This window comes from Mus caroli, chromosome 11, assembly GCF_900094665.2.
Source record: "Mus caroli chromosome 11, CAROLI_EIJ_v1.1, whole genome shotgun sequence".
NCBI lineage: Eukaryota > Metazoa > Chordata > Mammalia > Rodentia > Muridae > Mus > Mus caroli.
The window spans coordinates 111634272-111652972 of NC_034580.1; the positions used below are offsets into that span (position 1 = coordinate 111634272).

The following is an 18701-nucleotide window of genomic DNA, read 5'->3' on the forward strand; positions in this document are numbered from 1 at the left end:
GGCTTTGTGTGGAAAAGACTGCAGTGTCTACTCCCCAGGGGGCTATGTGAGAATGCCAGGGAAGCTGCAGCGCTTGCTTGCTCTCTGTGGGTTGCTCTCTGAAATGCATGGACAGTGGATAAGTGCTTAGCAAGAATTTATTTGTTTACTTAGTGTTCTGAAGTGATGAATTAGTCGTATATAGCCATGTTGTTGGCACCGGAAGTAGGACGTATCCAAGAAAAATGGGCCCTGTTCCCTGTGAGCTCCGACTGTTGCTCAGGAGCACAGTCCCCAGGCTAGTGTTTTTACCCGAAGGCCCAGTGACTATACAGGTAACAAATGAGCAGTCTAGACCCAGCCAGTCAGGTTTAGGGTGAAAGGAGCCTCCTCTGGCTATCTCCTGCTTCTCCAGAACATTCCAGGTGGACATTCAGCTCCATGCCACCCCTCCATGCCTGTCCCCATACTGTCCCTCCGTGCCTGTCCCCATGGTGTCCCTCTGTGCCTGTTCCCATGCCTTCCCTCCATGCCTGACCCCATGCTGTCCCTCCATGCCTGACCCCACACCGTCCCTCTGTGCCGTCTCCACACTGTCCCTCCACGCCTGACCCCATGCTGTCCCTTCATGCCTGCCCTGCACTCTGTCCTAGCCTGGCAGCCTTCTCTTGTTGCCTGCAGTCAGGTTTATCCCTTCTTACTCCCTCCCCACAGTGCTGGAATAATTCTTGACTTAGTTGGCACTAGGGAAGGATTCTCAGGGAAGGCATTGTTGAAATATGGGGTTCATTTGCATGCATAGAAAAGGTTGTACAGGCCCCCCGGGGCTGATGTCTCTGTTTTCACTAGATGCTCTCAGGGATGGAAAAGAGATCAAGTGGCCGAACTCCATGTATCCAGACCTCCATATGCCCTTTGCACCTTCCTGGTCCCTGCACTGGGCTTACAGAGATGGACACCTGGTGAACCTGCCAGTTAGCCTGTTGGTAGAAGGAGACATCATAGCCCTGAGACCTGGCCAGGAGTCCTTTGCCTCCCTGAGGGGCATCAAGGTAGTGGGAACAGCTGGGGGAACATCTAAAATTAGGAGTCCTTAGGCTAGATTTTGAGGCTTCCTGGCCAGCATGGGGGTTCACACAGGCACTTGGGCAGGACTGGAACCTCCTCCTCCTGCTGCTCTGTATTTTCCTGGATTCTTTTTTTTTTTTTTTTTTTGGTTTTTTTGAGACAGGGTTTCTCTGTGTAGCCCTGGCTGTCCTGGAACTCACTCTGTAGACCAGGCTGGCCTCGACCTCAGAAATCCACCTGCCTTTGCCTCCCAAGTGCTGGGGTTAAAGGCGTGCACCACCACCACCCAGCTTTTCCTGGATTCTTAAGCCCTAGAAACCCAAGTCCCATAGGGCTCACCCCATCAGGTTCATTGCTAGTTAGCTGACCTTGGGAGCCATTTCTACTTAGCTGACACTGTCCAGAAAGTGTGGCCTTGCCAAGTATGGTGGTATACACTTGTAATTCTAACACTGTGGAGGCAGGATTGAGAGTTCCTGCGTAGTATGAGCCACACAGTGAGACTGTCTCAAGAAACCCAGAACAAAACAGCTCCCCCTCCCCCTCCCCCACCTCCACCCCTTCCCACTCCCACCCACTCCCCAGATCCACTCCACTGCATCTGATGGACCCCTCCCCCCCTCACTGCTGACAGGATGATGAGCACATTGTCTTGGAACCGGGAGACCTGTTTCCCCCCTTCTCTCCACCACCATCGCCCCGGGGAGAAGTAAAGAGAGGGCCACAGAACCCCCAGCAACACCGGCTCTTCCGAGTCCTGGAGACGCCTGTGATTGACAACATCAGGTAGCTCTGTCACTCTCCTTGGCCTGCTGTCTTCTCCTCTAGTGCTTCCAGTGACAAGGAAGGAGCCTGTCCATTCCTGGCCCTGCTGATAACAGGTACCTCCTCGGCCTCTCGTCAGCATTTTTAGATTGAAGGAATGTCTGTGGAGGCGGTCAGATCCCCTCTTTCAGGGCACTGTGTGGTCCAGGCTGGGGCCAAGGCTGACTAGGGAATGACAGGACCTGGAAGTATCTGGTGAAGCTTGTCCAGGAGGGAGGCCCAGAACCCTTGGATTCCGGGCATGCTCCTGAAGAGAGCCTGAGGGTTGCCTCTTTTGCAGATGGTGCCTGGACACAGCCCTGTCCCGCCCTGTCACCGCTCTGGACAATGAAAGGTTCACAGTACAGTCGGTGATGCTTCACTATGCCGTGCCGGTGGTCCTGGTGCGTGGGGCTGCAGGGCAGGGGAGAGGACAGACATGGGTGAGCTGCGGGGCCCAGCCCAGGCGAGAGTTCGTGTAGCCGTGTGCGAGCCAGCAGGGTGAATGGCAACGGAAGGGCCTACATACAGCTCAGGGCCTCCCTGGGGAAGGCATTGAGCCTGTGCCCATCCTGTCCCCAACAGGCTGGCTTTCTCATCACCAATGCCCTGCGCTTCATGTTCAAGGCACCTGGGGTCACGTCCTGGCAGTACACCCTTCTCCAGCTCCAGGCAAGGATAGTGGTCTCCTCCCTGCTCTGCCATTCTGCCCTGTTCCTCCCCGGGTTATAAACGCCTCCCTTCCTTTCGCCTCTCCGACTAGCTGAATGGCTGTTTCTTTCTCCTGGGATGGGTGTGCAGCAGGGCGTCCCTCCCCTCCTTCCTCACTCTGAGGAGTCAGCTCCTTAGGATCCCTGAGTGTGGTCCGCTCTCTGCTTTCTCCCAGGTAAACGGCATGTTGCCCATCCTCCCCCTGCTCTTCCCGGTCCTCTGGGTGCTGGCGACCGCCTGTGGAGAAGCTCGTGTCCTGGCCCAGATGAGCAAGGCTTCCCCCAGCTCCCTGGTAGGCTGTCCCGGAGCATCTAGAGGACAGTGGCAGGGACAGAAACAGTTAGCTGGCTGTGCCAGGAAGTGGAGCATGGGTCTAGTTCCACCTTGTTTCTAGCATGCTGAGGTTCTGGAAAGCTCTGTACGAGTCCAGGCCAGGCCTAGGTGTGGGTCCCACCCCTGGGGAGTTGGGATTGCTTGAGGATCAGGAAGGATGTCTTTGTGACTGCTGCTCACCCTCTCTGCAGCTGGCCAAGTTCTCAGAGGACACTCTCAGCAGCTACACTGAAGCCGTCTCCTCTCAGGTAAACTGCTGAGGAAGAGATTTTCCTCTAGGGCCCCGCAGGCGGGAAGTACTGTGTTCTCCTCCTTGGATCTCTGTGGTTCTGCTTGCGGCCTTGATCCTCCACTCACTTATCCATGTTGGGCATGACCTAGACCTGAACCTGTATTAATATCTTGTCCTAGCACCCCACTTCCCAGCATCCCTCTGGACTTTCGGGAAATAAGACTGAGCCCCAGACAGCCACACAGATTGTCTTGTTTCCCACCAGGAGATGCTGCGCTGCATTTGGGGTCACTTTCTGAGGGTGATCCAGGGCACATCGCCAACTCTGAGCCACAGTGCCAGTCTGCTGCACAGCTTGGGCTCCGTTACGGTGAGGAGGCTCTGCCAGGAGGCTGCCCTGTTACACTAGGCCTTTTGGCTGGGTCTGGATCTCTTACGTGTGTGGCCACTGGGGCACTTAGGCAAATACTGAGCCTTTTTCTAATCCTGCTTCTCTCCCTACAGGTACTGTGCTGTGTAGACAAACAGGGAATCCTATCATGGCCAAACCCCAGCCCAGAGACCGTGCTCTTCTTCAGTGGGAAGGTGGAGCCCCCTCACAGCAGCCACGAGGACCTCACAGACGACCTGTCCACCCGTTCCTTCTGCCATCCCGAGGTGGAGGAGGAGGTATGACTAGCTCTCATGGGGTTAGGTTGGGCGGCTTAGCCTCAGAGCTAGGCCTTGGGAGAGAGGTTCAGGAGGGAAGAGGGGGCTCGGGATTCCTGGCAGCTTCTTCTGCCTGCTTAAGATGAAGGATAAATGACCAGGTGTGGCACAGGGCTTTAATCCCAGCACTCTCTCGGGAGGCAGAGGCAGGAGGATTTCTAAGTTCAAGGTCAGTATGGTCTACAGAGTGAGTTCCAGGACAACTAGGGGTTCACAGAGAAAACCCCATCTCAAAAAAAAACAAAACACGAAGGCTAAGATAAGACAGTAAGAAGCCCGGAACTGCCCCGCGTGCCTCCCTGGTCCTAGGGAGCCATGGGACTCTGGCCCTAGACCTATGTTCCTGTTCTCCTCAGCCCCATGAACACGATGCCCTCCTTGCTGGCTCCCTGAACAATACCCTGCACCTTTCCAACGAGCAGGAGCGCAGTGACTGGCCTGCCGACGGCCCCAAGCCCTCTGAGCCCTACCCTCATCATAAAGGACATGGCCGCAGCAAACACCTGTCTGGCTCCAATGTGAGCTTCAGCAGGGACACTGAAGGCGGAGAGGAAGAGCCCAGCAAGGTGAGAGGAGGGAGGCAGGGTGGAGAAGCCACCGTGTTTGTCATGTGCCTTTGTGCCTCCCTGCCAGAGTAAAACAGCTCAGTTTGAGCCTTTGCAAGAGTCCTGGGCAGCCCTCCTTCCTGTAGCTTCAGACCTGATCTGCAGGATGAGCCTGAGGTTTGACCCGAGGCTTCTCTGGGATGGGACTTTGTCCCCTTCCAGTTCTTCCCTGGGTTAGCAGCCTCCTAGTTAGGATCTTCTAAACACATATAGTTATAAGTCCCTGTCAGGTGTTGTCATCCCTGGTCAACACAGACCCCTTGTCCCCTCCCTGTATGGGCACTGCCAGGCTTGTTGGATATAGGTCCTATTATTGATCTTAACAAAAAGGCCGGCGATAATTGGTACAGATCCTAAATAGAAGCCGGAGGCCACGACGAGGCTCTCAGCAGTCACAGGAGAGAGTGGACGCCAGCCCCCTTCTGAGGATGGCAGGCTGTCTTGTGAGGCTAGTTCTGAGCCTGTTTGGGTATCAGAGCCTTCTCCTACTTCCTCCCAGCCTGGGGCTTCCCTTACCCTCACATTTCCTCTAGGCTCAGCCTGGGACAGAGGGTGATCCCTACGAGGCCGAGGACTTCGTGTGTGACTACCACTTGGAGATGCTGAGCCTGTCCCAAGACCAACAGAACCCCTCGTGCATACAGTTCGATGATTCCAACTGGCAGTCACACCTGACCTCCCTCAAGCCGCTGGGCCTCAATGTGCTGCTGAACCTGTGTAACGCCAGTGTCACTGAGCGCCTGTGCCGCTTTTCCGACCACCTGTGCAACATCGCCCTGCAGGAGACCCACAGCGCTGTGCTGCCCGTGCATGTGCCCTGGGGCCTCTGCGAGCTAGCCCGGCTCATAGGTACCACACTGTCGTGTTGGGGCGGGGCTACCTGAGGGACAGCTGGCCTTTCAGAACAGCCCTGGCACTGACTGTCCCTGGCTTGGCATTCATTTGTTATGAGCACTGGCCACTCTTAGCTTTCTAGTCTGGCAAGGTGCGTCATTGCTGCTGCGATATAAAGATGTGAGGGGCTGGCCAAGTGAGCTAGATTCTGTCCTTCCACCTGTCCCACGGCGTGAGGTGGCCCGGGAGCCTGAGTGCTGTCCTTGTTCATAGGCTTCACTCCAGGGGCCAAGGAGCTCTTCAAGCAGGAGAACCACCTGGCGCTCTACCGCCTCCCCAGCGCAGAGACCGTGAAGGAGACATCACTGGGGAGGCCCTCCTGTGTCACCAAGCGGCGCCCCCCGCTCAGCCACATGATCAGCCTCTTCATCAAAGACACTGCCACCAGTAAGCCTCATTTCAGCTCAGCTGGCATCTAGACAAACCTTCCAAGGCTTCGTGTGCAGGACACTGTGCCCTAGCCGTGTACTCAGGGGAGGGAGGCTAAGTCCGGTGAATGCTAGGCTGCTCTCCAAGTCCTGACGTGGTAGGGACTGGGCTTGGAGACCAGAGGCACAGAGAATGGGATTCTCCAAAGGATAAGGCTTGTACTGCCTACATTCCTAGTCAGTCAGTATTCCATGGTGGCTCACTGACCGGGAGGTCCCTCCCTCTATCAGGAATACCTTTGTATCCTCTGTATGGACAGACTGTAACGTGCTAGGTCAGAGGAAGACAGGAGATGATGGTGTGTAGCCTCACTGGGTCCATTCCCCACCACAGGCACAGAGCAGATGCTGTCCCATGGCAGTGCCGACGTGGTCGTGGAGGCCTGCACAGACTTCTGGGATGGCGCTGACATCTACCCTCTGTCGGGTTCGGACAGGTGAGGGAGGGGTCTGGCTGCTTTGCTCGCCTGTCTGATGGTCTCGGCCCTCTCAAGACCCCTTGGCCTATTCCTCTCCTCCTTCCCTGACAGAAAGAAAGTGCTGGACTTCTACCAGCGAGCCTGCCTATCCGGCTATTGCTCTGCCTTTGCCTACAAGCCCATGAGCTGCACGCTGTCCTCTCAACTCAACGGCAAGTGCATCGAGCTGGTGCAGGTCCCCGGCCAGAACAGCATATTCACCATGTGCGAGCTGCCCAGCACCGTCCCCATCAAGCCAAACAACCGCCGCAGCAGCTGGAGCTCCGATGGTACCGTGAACTTCCGTCGGTCTCGGTGGGAATAGCACGGGGTTCCTGGGGCTGAGAAGCCCAGGAGAAGCTATGGGCTTCAGAGGGCCACGGCATCACTCAGTGGACAGTGCCATGGGCAGTCAAAAGAACCAGGGTGCCAGTGTGGCATTCACTAGCTCGTGATTCGGGGAACTCTTCAGTCTCTCCTCATCTAAAACTAGGTGCCTTCTCTCCCTTCCTCGTGGGTTTCTTGAGGTGTTCAAGAGGATTAATGTATATAAAAGTGTTTTCTTAGAAAGCTATCAAATGACATTAGATACAAACCCAAGTCCAATCTGTTAGAACAGAGGGACATAGACTCTAAGTCACACCCCCCCAAGCATACACATTTGGCTGTGTCTTACAAGCCTAGGAGACCATGCGCTGAGTGTGGGACCAGCCAGCTAGCCCTGGAGCAAGGCTGGGCCGAAGCTAATCCATGCTCAGCCTGGCTCCCAGTCTGGTCACTCACTGATGGGTACTTCTCCCTGTCTTCTCTCTTATGTACGTTGGCTCTTTATGTATCCTGGCTCTGTGTGCACCTGTGTGGCTGTGTGTGTGGTCCCCTGGGGCCCTTATTATGCTCATTGATTTGGGTGCGGCCTCCATGTGTGTGGCCCTGGGCTGCCTCCTGGAATCGGCTGGTTCCTCCATGTCCTGACTGGGCTGTGTCCTGGTTGTCTTGCCACATGCCGGCTGGCTTTTGTGTCTTGTGCCTGCCTGAAGAAGGGATCGGGGAGGTGCTGGAGAAAGAAGACTGCATGCAGGCCCTGAGCGGTCAGATCTTCATGGGCATGGTGTCCTCCCAGTACCAGGCCCGGCTGGACATCGTGCGCCTCATCGATGGGCTGGTCAACGCCTGCATCCGCTTTGTCTACTTCTCTTTGGAGGATGAGCTCAGGAGCAAGGTGGGGCAAAGCCTCCCTGTTTGCGGGGTGGGGGTGGGGGGGCAGGGCAATCTTTGTGAGGCCTTCCACTCACTGACATCCGCTTTCACAGGTGTTTGCAGAGAAGATGGGCCTGGAGACAGGCTGGAACTGCCACATCTCCCTCACACCCAACGGTGACATGCCTGGCTCTGAGATCCCTCCCTCCAGCCCCAGCCATGCTGGCTCTCTCCATGACGACCTGAATCAGGGTGAGGGCAAAGGCTTGCTTGTGCCAGGAATGGAGCGAGTGGAAAGAGTCCCTTGTTGGGAAGTACACTGTGCAGAAACATGCATAGATCCCTCCTGTAAGCACACTCGCTCAGGAGATAGCCCTACGTCCCTATGGGCAGTGACTGTGGACTGTTCAAGGTGGAGAGCTGGAGGAAGAGGCTGTGTACCAGTTTGCAGGGCATGGCTCAGCCTTCCAGAAAGTTGGCCCAAGGTGAGAATCGGCTTCCCTCCCCACAGTGTCTCGAGATGATGCAGAAGGGCTCCTCCTCTTAGAGGAGGAGGGTCACTCAGACCTCATCAGCTTCCAGCCCACCGACAGCGATATCCCCAGCTTCCTGGAAGACTGCAACCGGGTATGACATGGGCTCTGTCCTGTGTCCCTGAAGTGGGTTGACCTGATTCAGGAGGAGGAGGAGGAAGAAGAGGAGGAGGAAGGGGAAGAGAAGGAGGAAGAGGAGGTGGCAGCGGCAGCAGTGGTGACAGGAGAGGTGATTTTTTTTTTTTTTTTTTGGCCCCCTATCTTGAGTCTACTGACATCTCTGCTTCCAGGCCAAGCTGCCCCGGGGCATCCACCAGGTGCGGCCCCACCTACAGAACATCGACAATGTACCGTTGCTGGTGCCCCTCTTCACCGACTGCACCCCTGACAGTGAGTGCCGTGCCACCCCCTCCCTGCAGGGATGGGCACAATATCCCTCAGAGAGTAGAGTGGAAGAGGCTGGGCTGGACCTGGCTGGTGATCCAGTGGGGTGATGCCATGGGCATTTCAGGGAGCCCCCCCATGAGTGCTGCCCCATGGTTTGGGCCTGTGGGTTTCTACTGGCACCTGCACAGGGCTCTTCCTGCCTGACTCTTGTGACTCTTACTGCCCACAGCCATGTGTGAGATGATAAAGATCATGCAGGAGTACGGGGAGGTGACCTGCTGCCTGGGTAGCTCGGCCAACCTGCGCAACAGCTGCCTCTTCCTCCAGAGTGATGTCAGGTCAGCGAGAGGCACTGGAACTGGGGGCCAAGCTCTGCTTCTCCGACCCTGGGTGGACAGCCTGCACGTAGCTAGAGGCTTGCCTTGACTCAGACCCCGGTCCCTGGGTCTGCCGGGGAAGGGGAAGGGGACGCTCCCATCTTGTGGTAGACAAGTTGTAGAGTATCGCTCATGGGTGGATCTTCCCTCCACTGAGCAGCATTGCCCTGGATCCCTTATACCCATCCCGCTGCTCCTGGGAGACCTTTGGCTATGCCACCAGCACCACCATGGCCCAGGCCTCGGATGGCCTTTCTCCCCTCCAGCTATCAGGGCAGCTCAACAGCCTGCCTTGCTCCCTGACCTTCCGACAAGAAGAAAGCATCAGCATCATCCGGCTCATTGAGCAGGTGGGGCTCAGGAGGTCCTGGGGCCGCCCTGAAGGCAGAACATGAGAATTCTGGGCCCTCCAGACCTCATGCTTCCTGCCTGTGTGGGACAAGTGAATCTCCCCAAGGCACTTGAGTCTGTCTCTGCTCCTTCCTCATAAGAGCATCATGGGCACGTGGCTCTTAACTGAGGCTAGTTTGTTGTAGGGCCTGAGAGGGGCAGGCATGCCCACATCCTAACCTGTCCCCTTGATCCTCAGGCTCGGCACGCGACCTATGGCATCCGAAAGTGCTTCCTCTTCCTGTTGCAGTGCCAGCTGACTCTCGTGGTCATTCAGGTAAGCCAGGCTCTGTATAGGCATTGGCCCTCTTCATAAGGAAGGGACAGTTAGGAGTCTGAGGAGTCTGGGGGTACAGGATAGTCATGAGCCTCTGTGTACCCCTCGGCTTTTGAGATGATCCCACCTGTAGACATGTTCTCTTGTACCTGGTCCTCTGGGTCAAGATGTTGAGTCTCCTGAGCCAGGGCAAGGTGGGTGTGGCCTTGGTGGCTACAAATCTGGTGATGTTTTCTTTCCTGCTTCAGTTCCTATCTTGTCTGGTGCAGCTGCCACCGCTCCTGAGTACCACAGACATTTTATGGCTATCCTGCTTTTGTTACCCTCTGCTCAGGTGAGAGGCCTGGATGCCCCTCTGTGCCCTGCTAGTGAGCTTAGGTTGTCAGTGGGCATCCCAGGGGACCCAGGGGTTCCTGGCTGGGTGGCTCAGGGCAAGGCCCCTTGGCCTGCCTCTCCTCAGTATTGGGCTTTATCTCACTGCCAAGAGTCCCTGCAGGCGTTCCTCTGAGAGCTGGGAGCCAGGGAGTAACGTCTGTCCCTTTACCCACACTTAATTTCAGCATCTCTCTATTGGGAAAACCACCACACAGCTCCATCATGTCTATGGCAACCGGCAAAAACCTTCAGTCCATTCCTAAGAAGGTAAGTCAGGCAGGCCCTGCTCACCGGGGCTTCTCAGAGGGACTGAGCATTGGGGCTGGGAGTAGCCCAACCTGGAAGGCTCTGCGGAGGTCAGCGATCTGAGAGGCAGTGGCCAACACCGAGGACGAGTCCTGCTGGGCATGTGGTCCCTGGGCCTTGTCCCCCGGGGCGTGGGCACTTACCTGCCGAGGGCTTGCTAAACATTTAGAAAAGCTGAGCAGGTGCCAGGCCTGCCTCATAACCTGCAGAGAGGCCGCCCCGCACAGGAATGACCATCTCCCCGTCCTCCCCGTCCTCCCGCATGCCGCAGACTCAGCACTACTTCCTGCTCTGCTTCCTGCTCAAGTTCAGCCTCACCATCAGCTCCTGCCTCGTCTGCTTCGGCTTCACACTGCAGAGCTTTTGTGACAGCGCCCGGGCCCGCAACCTCACCAACTGCTCCTCAGTCATGCTTTGCAGGTGGGTCTTAGGAGTCCAGTCCTCCCCACCCCACCCCACCCTGTGGGCCCTCAGGAGGCCGAGCCTTTGCCTTCCTTTGGCAGCAATGATGACAGAGCGCCGGCCTGGTTTGAGGATTTCGCCAATGGGTTGCTATCCGCTCAGAAGCTTACAGCTGCCCTGATTGTTTTGCACACTGGTAAGGATTCTGCCTCATGGCAGCTGCTGCGAGTGGGGAGGCCTCAGGGTGGGAGGCAAGACTTTGGGAAGCCCTGACACCCCATTCGCCCACCTTTCTAGTCTTTATCTCCATCACTCATGTACATCGCACCAAGCCTCTGTGGAGAAAGAGCCCTTTGACAAACCTCTGGTGGGCCGTGACCGTGCCTGTGGTGTGAGTAGTGTTTTAATGGGGGCTGCAGGACAGTGCTGGGGTCACAGGTGGGAGGAAGACGGGGGTGGGGGGGACCTTCAACTAGTCGGACTGGGAAAGAGGGAAGAAAGCGAGGACCCTGGGCTCACACGGGGCTGTCTCCTCCCACAGGCTGCTCGGTCAGGTGGTCCAGACAGTGGTGGACCTGCAGCTGTGGACACACAGGGACTCACGTGTCCACTTTGGCCTAGAAGATGTGCCCCTGCTCACATGGCTCCTGGGTTGCCTGTCCCTGGTCCTTGTGGTAGTCACCAACGAGATCGTAAAGTTACACGAAATTCGGTGAGCTTGTAGCTCCACTGGGCTCTGTCTGTACCCTGAACCTGTCACCTCAATGTCGGCACCCTGCTCAGTCCTGATTTGAAGGTCTATACCAGCCTGTTTGTTTTCCTGGTGCTGGATTGAGCCAGCTGCTGTAATACACTCCACCCCTGGCTATAGGCCTGGCACTCTTTACTAAGGAACTAGATAGGTCCTGATCTTATAATCCTCCTGCCTCAGCCTTCAAGTAGCTAGAATTACAGGCCTGAGCCACCAGGCCAAGTTATCAACTGTATCTCATTCTATTTCATCAGGGTCCGTGTCCGCTACCAGAAGCGCCAGAAGCTGCAGTTTGAGACCAAGCTGGGCATGAACTCTCCTTTCTGAGCCACTGGCCATAACTGCCCAGCTTCCTGGGGACAGCCAGACCTACCGGGAAGTTGGTATCACAAACGTTTCAGGGTTTGTCTTTGTGCCTCATGGCATTGGAGGCTCAGCCGTGGGCACTGGAGACGACTGTCTTCCTGGCTTGGGCTTCTTTTTACGAAAAGCCACTGGGTTGTAGCCACAGCCTGGCTGCTTCGGCTCTTCCCCGGCCTTGCCAGGGGCACTCTTGAATGTATGACCTCAGGCCCTTGGTAAAGGGATCCTCAGCCCCTCCCCTATGTGTTCCCCATCTTAGGGGCCCCCTCACTTGGCACCCTCTGCTCTTGCATCTACGGCAGCCTCAGTGTCTGCTGGAAAGCAGAGGCTACTGCTGTACAAGATGCTGTATCCTCCTGCCCATGTCCCATCTTCCCGGGCAAGGGCCTGCCTGTGGTCCAAAGACCTTCCCTTCCTCTGGGCTTGAAGATGGAAAAGGTCCACCTCACCCTGGGGCCCCCATGTCAGTTGACCACAAGTCATCCACAGAGGACCCTGCCCAGGCCCATGTGGCCCCTGCCCTTCTTCTGGGAGACATTTTTTACTTTTTTTTTTTTTTCCTTACTGGAAAATGAGCCTTTGGGGGAGTGAATGTCAACTGGTTTATATTAAAATTGTAAATTGCTTAAAAAACATCCTGTGGTGGATCCGTGAAACAGCCAGGAAAGACTCCCTCCCAGGGCTGCAGCTCTCGGCACTCTACACTGATGAGTGGCCCCCAGGTCGGGGTGAAGGGATACCCCCGGACCTGGAGGTTTGCTGCACAGATGCAAACACAGCCCAGTCATGTGGAATGACTCTTTCATTGATGTTAGTCGGGGAAAGAGGTTAATAGTTACAGAGCCCAGGTTAGACCAATTGGGTCCTCCAGCAGGAAGTATGTAGACGGTTCTTCTGTGGCCCGAAGGCCTTCCCCTACTGCATCCTCTCAGGCAGTTAATAGATAGAATAAATTCCATTTAAAATATATGCATTTCTCTCTGCTTGAAAAACATTATGTACAGTTGTAAGAGTCTGGACCCTGGGGATCTGTTACCTCACTGCCCCGATCCCAGCCAGTGCTGCCTCCCAGTGTGGGATGGCCAGGTAGGAGCCAGACGAGAAGGCCACCGGCAGGAAGGCATGCCCCTGCTGTGTATTTACAGCTCCTATGTACACTTGCACGGAGGGGACTGGCCAAGCACACAGCCTCACAGAGCCCTAGGGTGGCTCAGTGGTGGCCAGACAAATTCCCAGACCACAGGGACTTTAGACAAGGCAAGGAGGTGCATCCCCAAATCCCTATCACCACCTCCTCCTAGAGGAGAATGTTCTACGAGGGTCCCTGTTCAGGGGCCATAGCTGTGCAGTCAGCTGTTCACGGGAGAGCTCCGCTCCCACACAGCTGAGGCCCCTCAGTCAGGTTCTGACAAGTCCTCTCGGCCTGTATGTGACTGCCAGCCACTGCTTGAAGCCCATTGGAGGCCTCCGATACGGAAGGGTTCTCCAGCCCAACCAAGCCTCTGCCTGTTCCCTGCATGGCACCGGCTTCTTCCAAGCTGGGCCACGGGCGGTGAACACTGGCAGGTGGGAGAGTCACAGGCCAAGGTTTGCTCAGTCCAGCATAGCATCCAGCTGGTCCGCCAGGGCATCGAACATGGTGCTAATATCATCCAGAATGTGCTTGGTAGACGTCCCTGTGGGGCTACAGCAAGGGAAAACCTTGATGAGATGGGCCAGTGGGTCTGCAGCCAAACACTGTGTCCCTCAGGGTTTACTGCTTTCAGCCTCCCATTGATGAGCTCAGAAGCTCGGGGACAAGGAGTTACCCAAATCAGTGTGCTTGTGACAGTCACCAGTGATCTCTGTAGGCCACTCTAAAACCTAGGACCCACTGAGGCCTCCGTAGCCCAAGATGCTGCATGCAGTGACTCCTTCCAGTGCTCCCGGGCACAGCCCCCCACCCCACCCACCCTGCTCACCCGTCTCGTTCCTCAGTGCCAATGCTCTTCTCAGCTGCCCTCAGTGCGGCTTCCAAGGATGAGCTGGTCTGCTCCAGTCTCTGTTGGGCCCGACCTGGACACACAGGCCCGGTATTCTCGGGCCTTGGAGGGGGTACTGGACGGGGGCCGAGCCGGGGAGCCAGCTTTGGGCCAGAAAATGCCAGCTGAGTGCAGGCCACAGACACAGGCTTGGGAGCTGTTCCTTCGGGACAAAAGGTTACCATGTGACTTTGCTGGCCGCGACCCTGCACACAGCCCCTTCCCTCTGCAGGCCTCACTTCTTACCTGCTCCAGGCACTTTGAGGAGGGCGGCAGGGGGAGCCGGAGGCTCTGTCTCCACATTGGGCTTACTGCCTGTGGAGTTTGCCAGAGCAGGTCCAGCACTGGGCCCTGGGTGCCCAGGGGACTGAGTTACAGAGCTGGGAGAAGAGGCTGAAGTTCCTTGAGATGGAGGGATGCTGGGCTCAGACCGTTGTGGAGGGTTAGAGGAAGCTGAGGGAGGTTCACACGGGGCCTGGGTGGACAGGGGGGTAGAGGGGCCCGGGGTATCACTGCCCACTACCCCAAAGGCCAGCAGCGCAGTCTGTAGTGGCTCTCTCTCCTTGCACTTGGGCCTGCGTTTGACAGTATCTGACTCTGTGAGGTTGAAGTCAAGGCCAGGGGGCACAGGTGTCTCACGGGGAGGGGGACCGGCTGGCTTTGGCCGCTGCTTGATAGTCAGGTTCCCCTCCTCTGCGAATGGCAGGCCTTCCCCTGAGCTGCCCCGAGATGGGGGTGTTCCCTCGGGGCCAGGTTCCTCTTCTTCTGTGTCTGACACAGGGCCAGTTGGTGCGGAAGGACCAGGGGACTCGGACGGGCCGGTTGGTTCACTCAGTGTTCTCCTCCGGGGACCGGTGGCCCCTTCTTTGGGCCCCGAGGTTCCGTCTAGTGAAGGTGGCTCGGTGGAGCCAGAGACAGAACTGAGGCGCTTGGGGGGTGGGGGTGGGGGCCCTTTACGGCGGGCACGGAGGGCAAAGGACTGGCTTCGGGGGGTCCCTCGAGTTGGGGTCAGGCTAGGACTAGTCCGGGCAAGGGTGCTGCGTCCTGGTCTCCGAGTAAGCGTGGCATAACTGCCCAGGGCACTGCCCACTGGCCCTTCAGCCTCCCCTTCAGCTTCCCCCTCGGCAGGGCCAGGGCGGCTCAGGCTGTGAGACCGGCGCTTCGGCCGAGGTGGGTCTGGAGGAGCGGCCGGAGAGCCAGCCAAGTAGGAGAAGGCCCGGGGAACACCAGGAGGTGGCCCTGGGGCTGGGCTCGAGGGTAAGTTCTGTGGACACATAAAGACATACGGGGCAGGTCCTTGGCCAGGGAGCGGAGAACAAAGCTTAGAGGGGCGCTCTGTACCCTCCGGAAGGTTCCTCTCCTGTGGGACGCCGGGGTCACCAACACTGGGCTGGGGAACAGGCTGCTCCTGTGAGTGACCAGAGCCCCGTGAGCGGGCGCCAATGCTCTCCTGGCTAGGAGAACGGGCCGGAGGAAGGGGTAGTGGTTCTGGGCCACCCCCTGCCATGGCTGCCTGTAGCTCTGGGCTCAGCTCACTGCCCTGAAAGGTGAGGAGGCGAGGGCCAGCCGTAGTTGGGCCTTCCCCATTCTCCAGGCCTTCGATGGCCATCAGCTCTGGACCCCTGGTCATCCGGCGTCCGCCTTCACCCAGGGCTTCGCCATGCAGCAGGCCCCGCCGAAGTTCTGCCAGCCGTCTCACACCTAGCATTAGCTTCTTCTGGTGCCCTGGAAGGGTAGGCAGAGTCAGATGGGGGCTAGCAGGGGTCTAGGATGGGTGGTCCCGGCTGCCCCAGGCAGACTCCCTTTTCCCTTTGCTAGAGATAGGTGGCGTCAGGGGCAGCCAGGGGCCTCTAAGCGGTGCTCACCCAGCTTGTTCACGCCTATCTCCTGCAGCTCCTCCCAGGTGAGGTCGGCCACCAGCGCCATAGAGTCGTAGCCGCTGCTCACCAGCTGCTTGTGGTACTGCGGCAGCCCCAGTGCACACAGCCACTCCAGCAAGTCCACCTGGAAGAGTGCCACCATTAAACCAGGGTCGTCCCATGCCAGAAAGGAAGCATCCTCTGCCCCGCCCCCCTCCGAAAGCCACAGCCCTGGGTGAGAGTCAGAGGCACCGGCCTGGACACCTGCTCACCGGGATATAACTGGGCAGCCACTCAGCAATGCTAAGCTGGGCAATCTCCGAGGCAATCTTCTTCCTGTGTCCAGGCTTGGTCACCCCAATGGCCGTCAGATCCTGTTACACACGGCATGGGGGCATCAGGGCCGCCGTCTACCTGCAGGGCCCTCCTCCCTTCACCTGCCGCAGTCCTACCTCAGGTGTCATCCGGCTGATGGTCGGCACATCGTAGCCAGCCTGCAGGAAGTGGGCAGTGTAGCCCTCTAGCTGGAACTCACTTAGCCAGTTATGAATGGCCTGTGCATCCTAAGACAGGGAGCAAGATGGGATGAGAAAGTCAGCTAAGAAAGGGACTAGCCCATTGGCCTGTCCCCTCCCTCCCCGAGAGCCAGGTCTAAGGGGCTACGGAAGCCCTCCACTTTGTGCCAAGAGCTGACGTTTATTTCCCGTGGAAACCTCACCTTCCCTTCCAGTAGCTGTTCTGGTCTCACATCCTGGGTGAAGATCTCTCCAGAGCGATAACTGGCCAGAGGGCGGTGACTCAGGTTGTCTTCAGGGAGGGGGAACAAATGACATCAGAAGTAGTTGGAAGAGAAATGGGCAGGGGCAAGTTCTCACCGCCACCATCCCCACCTGTACTGCCCAAGCTAATGCCACCCTGTTTACCCTTCTCACCTGCTGGGGACGGGGCATGCAGGCCTGGCAGTCCCAGGTCCTCATTGGCAGAGGGCAGTGGCTGGAGATGGAATGTGCATGGGAAAGCCTATTCAGTGCATGGGAAACTGGCAGGAGGCAGGCCCCGAGCAGACCCAGGTACCCTCCCTCCTACCTGAGCGTTTTCAATCAGGAGGCCAGTGCCATGGCCGTTGGTGCCTTCAGAGCTCTGCCCGCTGCCAGCACTGCGGATGCTGCCCACGCTACCCTCGCTGCCCACGCTATTCCTGTCACCTGCTGCAGAGGGCAGAAGCACAGAGGTCAGAGTTGGTGCTGCTAACAGCTGACTGGCAACTTCCCAGTGCCCGGTGACCCACGGTGCCTTCTGGGAGGACGTACCTGGACTGTCTGGGCTGAGGCCCACCCGAGGGAGCTGGCCGTAGGGGACAGATGGCAGGGGATCATCGGCCGCGGGTTGTGATATCCGGGAGAAGCTTGGTCGCAGAGGGGTGGGTGCAGAGGGGAGGCGGGCCACAGGGAGGCCGACCCGCTTGCTGACCACCTCGACAATGCCCGGGGGGAAGTAGCCAACACGGTCTGTGCCCCTTTGGCTCTCATGGATGTGGCCCTTCCAGCGGCCATCGGGGTGCTGTTCGAGCACCTGTTGTGATGGCACGGAAGGAAAGGACAGTCACTCTTTGTATTGAGCAAGTGGCTGTAGCTGTCTCTGTAGTAACAGTCCAGCAGGACTGGTCCATCTCTTCTCCTCACAGAGCATACATCTACCCAAGTTTGGCCACCAATGCCAGCCCAGTGTCCTTGTACCACAGGGCATACGAACGATGCTCTACTGTTCGCTAGGTATGTGACCAGGAGGCTCTGTTTAATTTCTCTAAGCCTCAACTTTGTCATCCCTTAAAAAAAAATGCTAATAGAACCTATGAATCCTAGGAGTTGGAAATGATCATTTGAAAGAGAATATACAGATTTAACTCAGCTTACTAACACAGTAAGTACTGTGCCCATACTATCATACTTGTCACAGCAATTGCTTGTCTTCTAAAGGAATGCCTGTGTGGGCCCCTCACCGTGATGACGTCTCCTGCTCGGACATTGAGAGCGGTGGGGTCATGAAGGTTCCAGAAATCCTTAAGCGCTCGAACCTTCAAGATCCCTGAAGCCTCTGGGAGAAGGAGATGAGCAGATGTCAGTCATGGGACTTGAACGCCTCAGCTGACTTTCCCGTCATGCTCTGGGACCTTCTGTAAAGGCTCCTCCGCCAGCCCCTGGCTCCGTATTCTTCCCACTCACCTCGAAGTAGCTGCTTGATTTCCCGGCTGGCCTGGGAGGTGGTGAATTGATTGACTATGTCCAGCGCCGTCTGGTTATATGTGTTCCGGATATTCACGTCCACACCTCCCTGGGGCACACGGCAGCACGAGAGTGTATCCCACGCCTTTTGCTTGCCATTTCTCCTCCAGTCCTCCCAGCTACTCCTCCCAACTACCCAGGCAGACATCAGGTCAAGAATGAGCTAGTAAGAAGTGGACTTGGCATCTAAACCAGACAGGTCTGCACTGAGATCCATCAAAAGCACGGTGGCCTTCCATGTGGCCCTCCCTCAGCATGTGCCCACACCTACCTCCAGGAGCAGCCGCACCACCTCAGTCTTGCCGTACAGTGCAGCCTCGTGGAGTGCGGTGCCTGTCTTGGTCTGGCGGTTGATCTCAATACCAGCTTTCAAGAGCTGCCTGTGGAGGGCAGTAGTTGTGAGGCGTATGGGTAGGGGAAGAAGCAGATAGTGAGGGGTGTGGGGACTGGGACACAGAAAGCAAAAATGAAACGGCAGCAGTGGACCGGAGAGATAACTCAGTGGTGAAGACAGTGCTGCTCTCAGAGAGCCCTAGTTCAAGCCCCAGCAGCTCACAGCCATGGCAACTCCAACTCGACTGTGTCTGCAGGTAACCGCACTCAGGCGCGTGTATCTGTCCCAACACATGTAGACGTATCACTCGTGCACATACCCCACACACAACACATGTATCACTCATGTTCACATACCCCCCCACACACAACACCTGTATCACTCAAATGTACATACCCCACACACAACACATGTATCACTCACATGCATATACCCCCTCACATAAAACACAGGTATCACTCACATGCATATACCCCCCCACATAGAACACAGGTATCACTCATGTGTACATACCCCCATAGAACACATGTCACTCACATGTACATACCCCCCCAGAACACCTGTATCACTCATGTTCACATACCCCACACAGTGTCATTCACATGCATATACCCCCCCCAGAACACA

General features: G+C 57.0%; 2 protein-coding genes across 10 annotated transcripts in view; one reads left to right on the forward strand and one right to left on the reverse strand.

Moving 5' to 3' along the window:
• Nucleotides 1-12213, forward strand: part of Tmem94 (transmembrane protein 94) — a 35889-nt gene extending 23676 nt beyond the window's left edge. For 6 of the 8 annotated variants that reach the window (XM_021176941.2, XM_029483287.1, XM_029483288.1 and 3 more), the window contains 27 exons: nt 829-1031; nt 1682-1833; nt 2153-2255; nt 2437-2523; nt 2738-2854; nt 3087-3143; nt 3393-3497; nt 3632-3796; nt 4192-4401; nt 4974-5289; nt 5548-5721; nt 6097-6199; nt 6293-6510; nt 7258-7439; nt 7531-7669; nt 7929-8044; nt 8241-8340; nt 8567-8675; nt 8875-9064; nt 9304-9381; nt 9630-9715; nt 9942-10023; nt 10334-10482; nt 10566-10660; nt 10762-10855; nt 11006-11176; nt 11470-12213. In XM_021176941.2, the coding sequence (XP_021032600.1) occupies nt 829-1031; nt 1682-1833; nt 2153-2255; nt 2437-2523; nt 2738-2854; nt 3087-3143; nt 3393-3497; nt 3632-3796; nt 4192-4401; nt 4974-5289; nt 5548-5721; nt 6097-6199; nt 6293-6510; nt 7258-7439; nt 7531-7669; nt 7929-8044; nt 8241-8340; nt 8567-8675; nt 8875-9064; nt 9304-9381; nt 9630-9715; nt 9942-10023; nt 10334-10482; nt 10566-10660; nt 10762-10855; nt 11006-11176; nt 11470-11542 (3674 nt within the window). In that variant the 3' untranslated portion in view covers nt 11543-12213. The remainder of the gene's footprint in view (nt 1-828; nt 1032-1681; nt 1834-2152; nt 2256-2436; nt 2524-2737; nt 2855-3086; nt 3144-3392; nt 3498-3631; nt 3797-4191; nt 4402-4973; nt 5290-5547; nt 5722-6096; nt 6200-6292; nt 6511-7257; nt 7440-7530; nt 7670-7928; nt 8045-8240; nt 8341-8566; nt 8676-8874; nt 9065-9303; nt 9382-9629; nt 9716-9941; nt 10024-10333; nt 10483-10565; nt 10661-10761; nt 10856-11005; nt 11177-11469) is intronic. The other 2 variants (XM_029483289.1, XM_029483286.1) reach the window with 2 other exon arrangements.
• Nucleotides 12214-12362: 149 nt separating this feature from the next.
• Caskin2 (CASK interacting protein 2) overlaps nt 12363-18701 on the reverse strand; it is a 14965-nt gene continuing 8626 nt past the window's right edge. For both annotated transcript variants that reach the window (XM_021176946.1, XM_029483290.1), the window contains 13 exons: nt 18012-18120; nt 17681-17789; nt 17458-17552; nt 16769-17030; nt 16545-16666; nt 16391-16451; nt 16177-16265; nt 15911-16021; nt 15731-15832; nt 15465-15603; nt 13846-15324; nt 13540-13762; nt 12363-13262 (listed from right to left, as the gene is read on the reverse strand). In XM_021176946.1, the coding sequence (XP_021032605.1) occupies nt 13172-13262; nt 13540-13762; nt 13846-15324; nt 15465-15603; nt 15731-15832; nt 15911-16021; nt 16177-16265; nt 16391-16451; nt 16545-16666; nt 16769-17030; nt 17458-17552; nt 17681-17789; nt 18012-18120 (2992 nt within the window). In that variant the 3' untranslated portion in view covers nt 12363-13171. The remainder of the gene's footprint in view (nt 13263-13539; nt 13763-13845; nt 15325-15464; nt 15604-15730; nt 15833-15910; nt 16022-16176; nt 16266-16390; nt 16452-16544; nt 16667-16768; nt 17031-17457; nt 17553-17680; nt 17790-18011; nt 18121-18701) is intronic.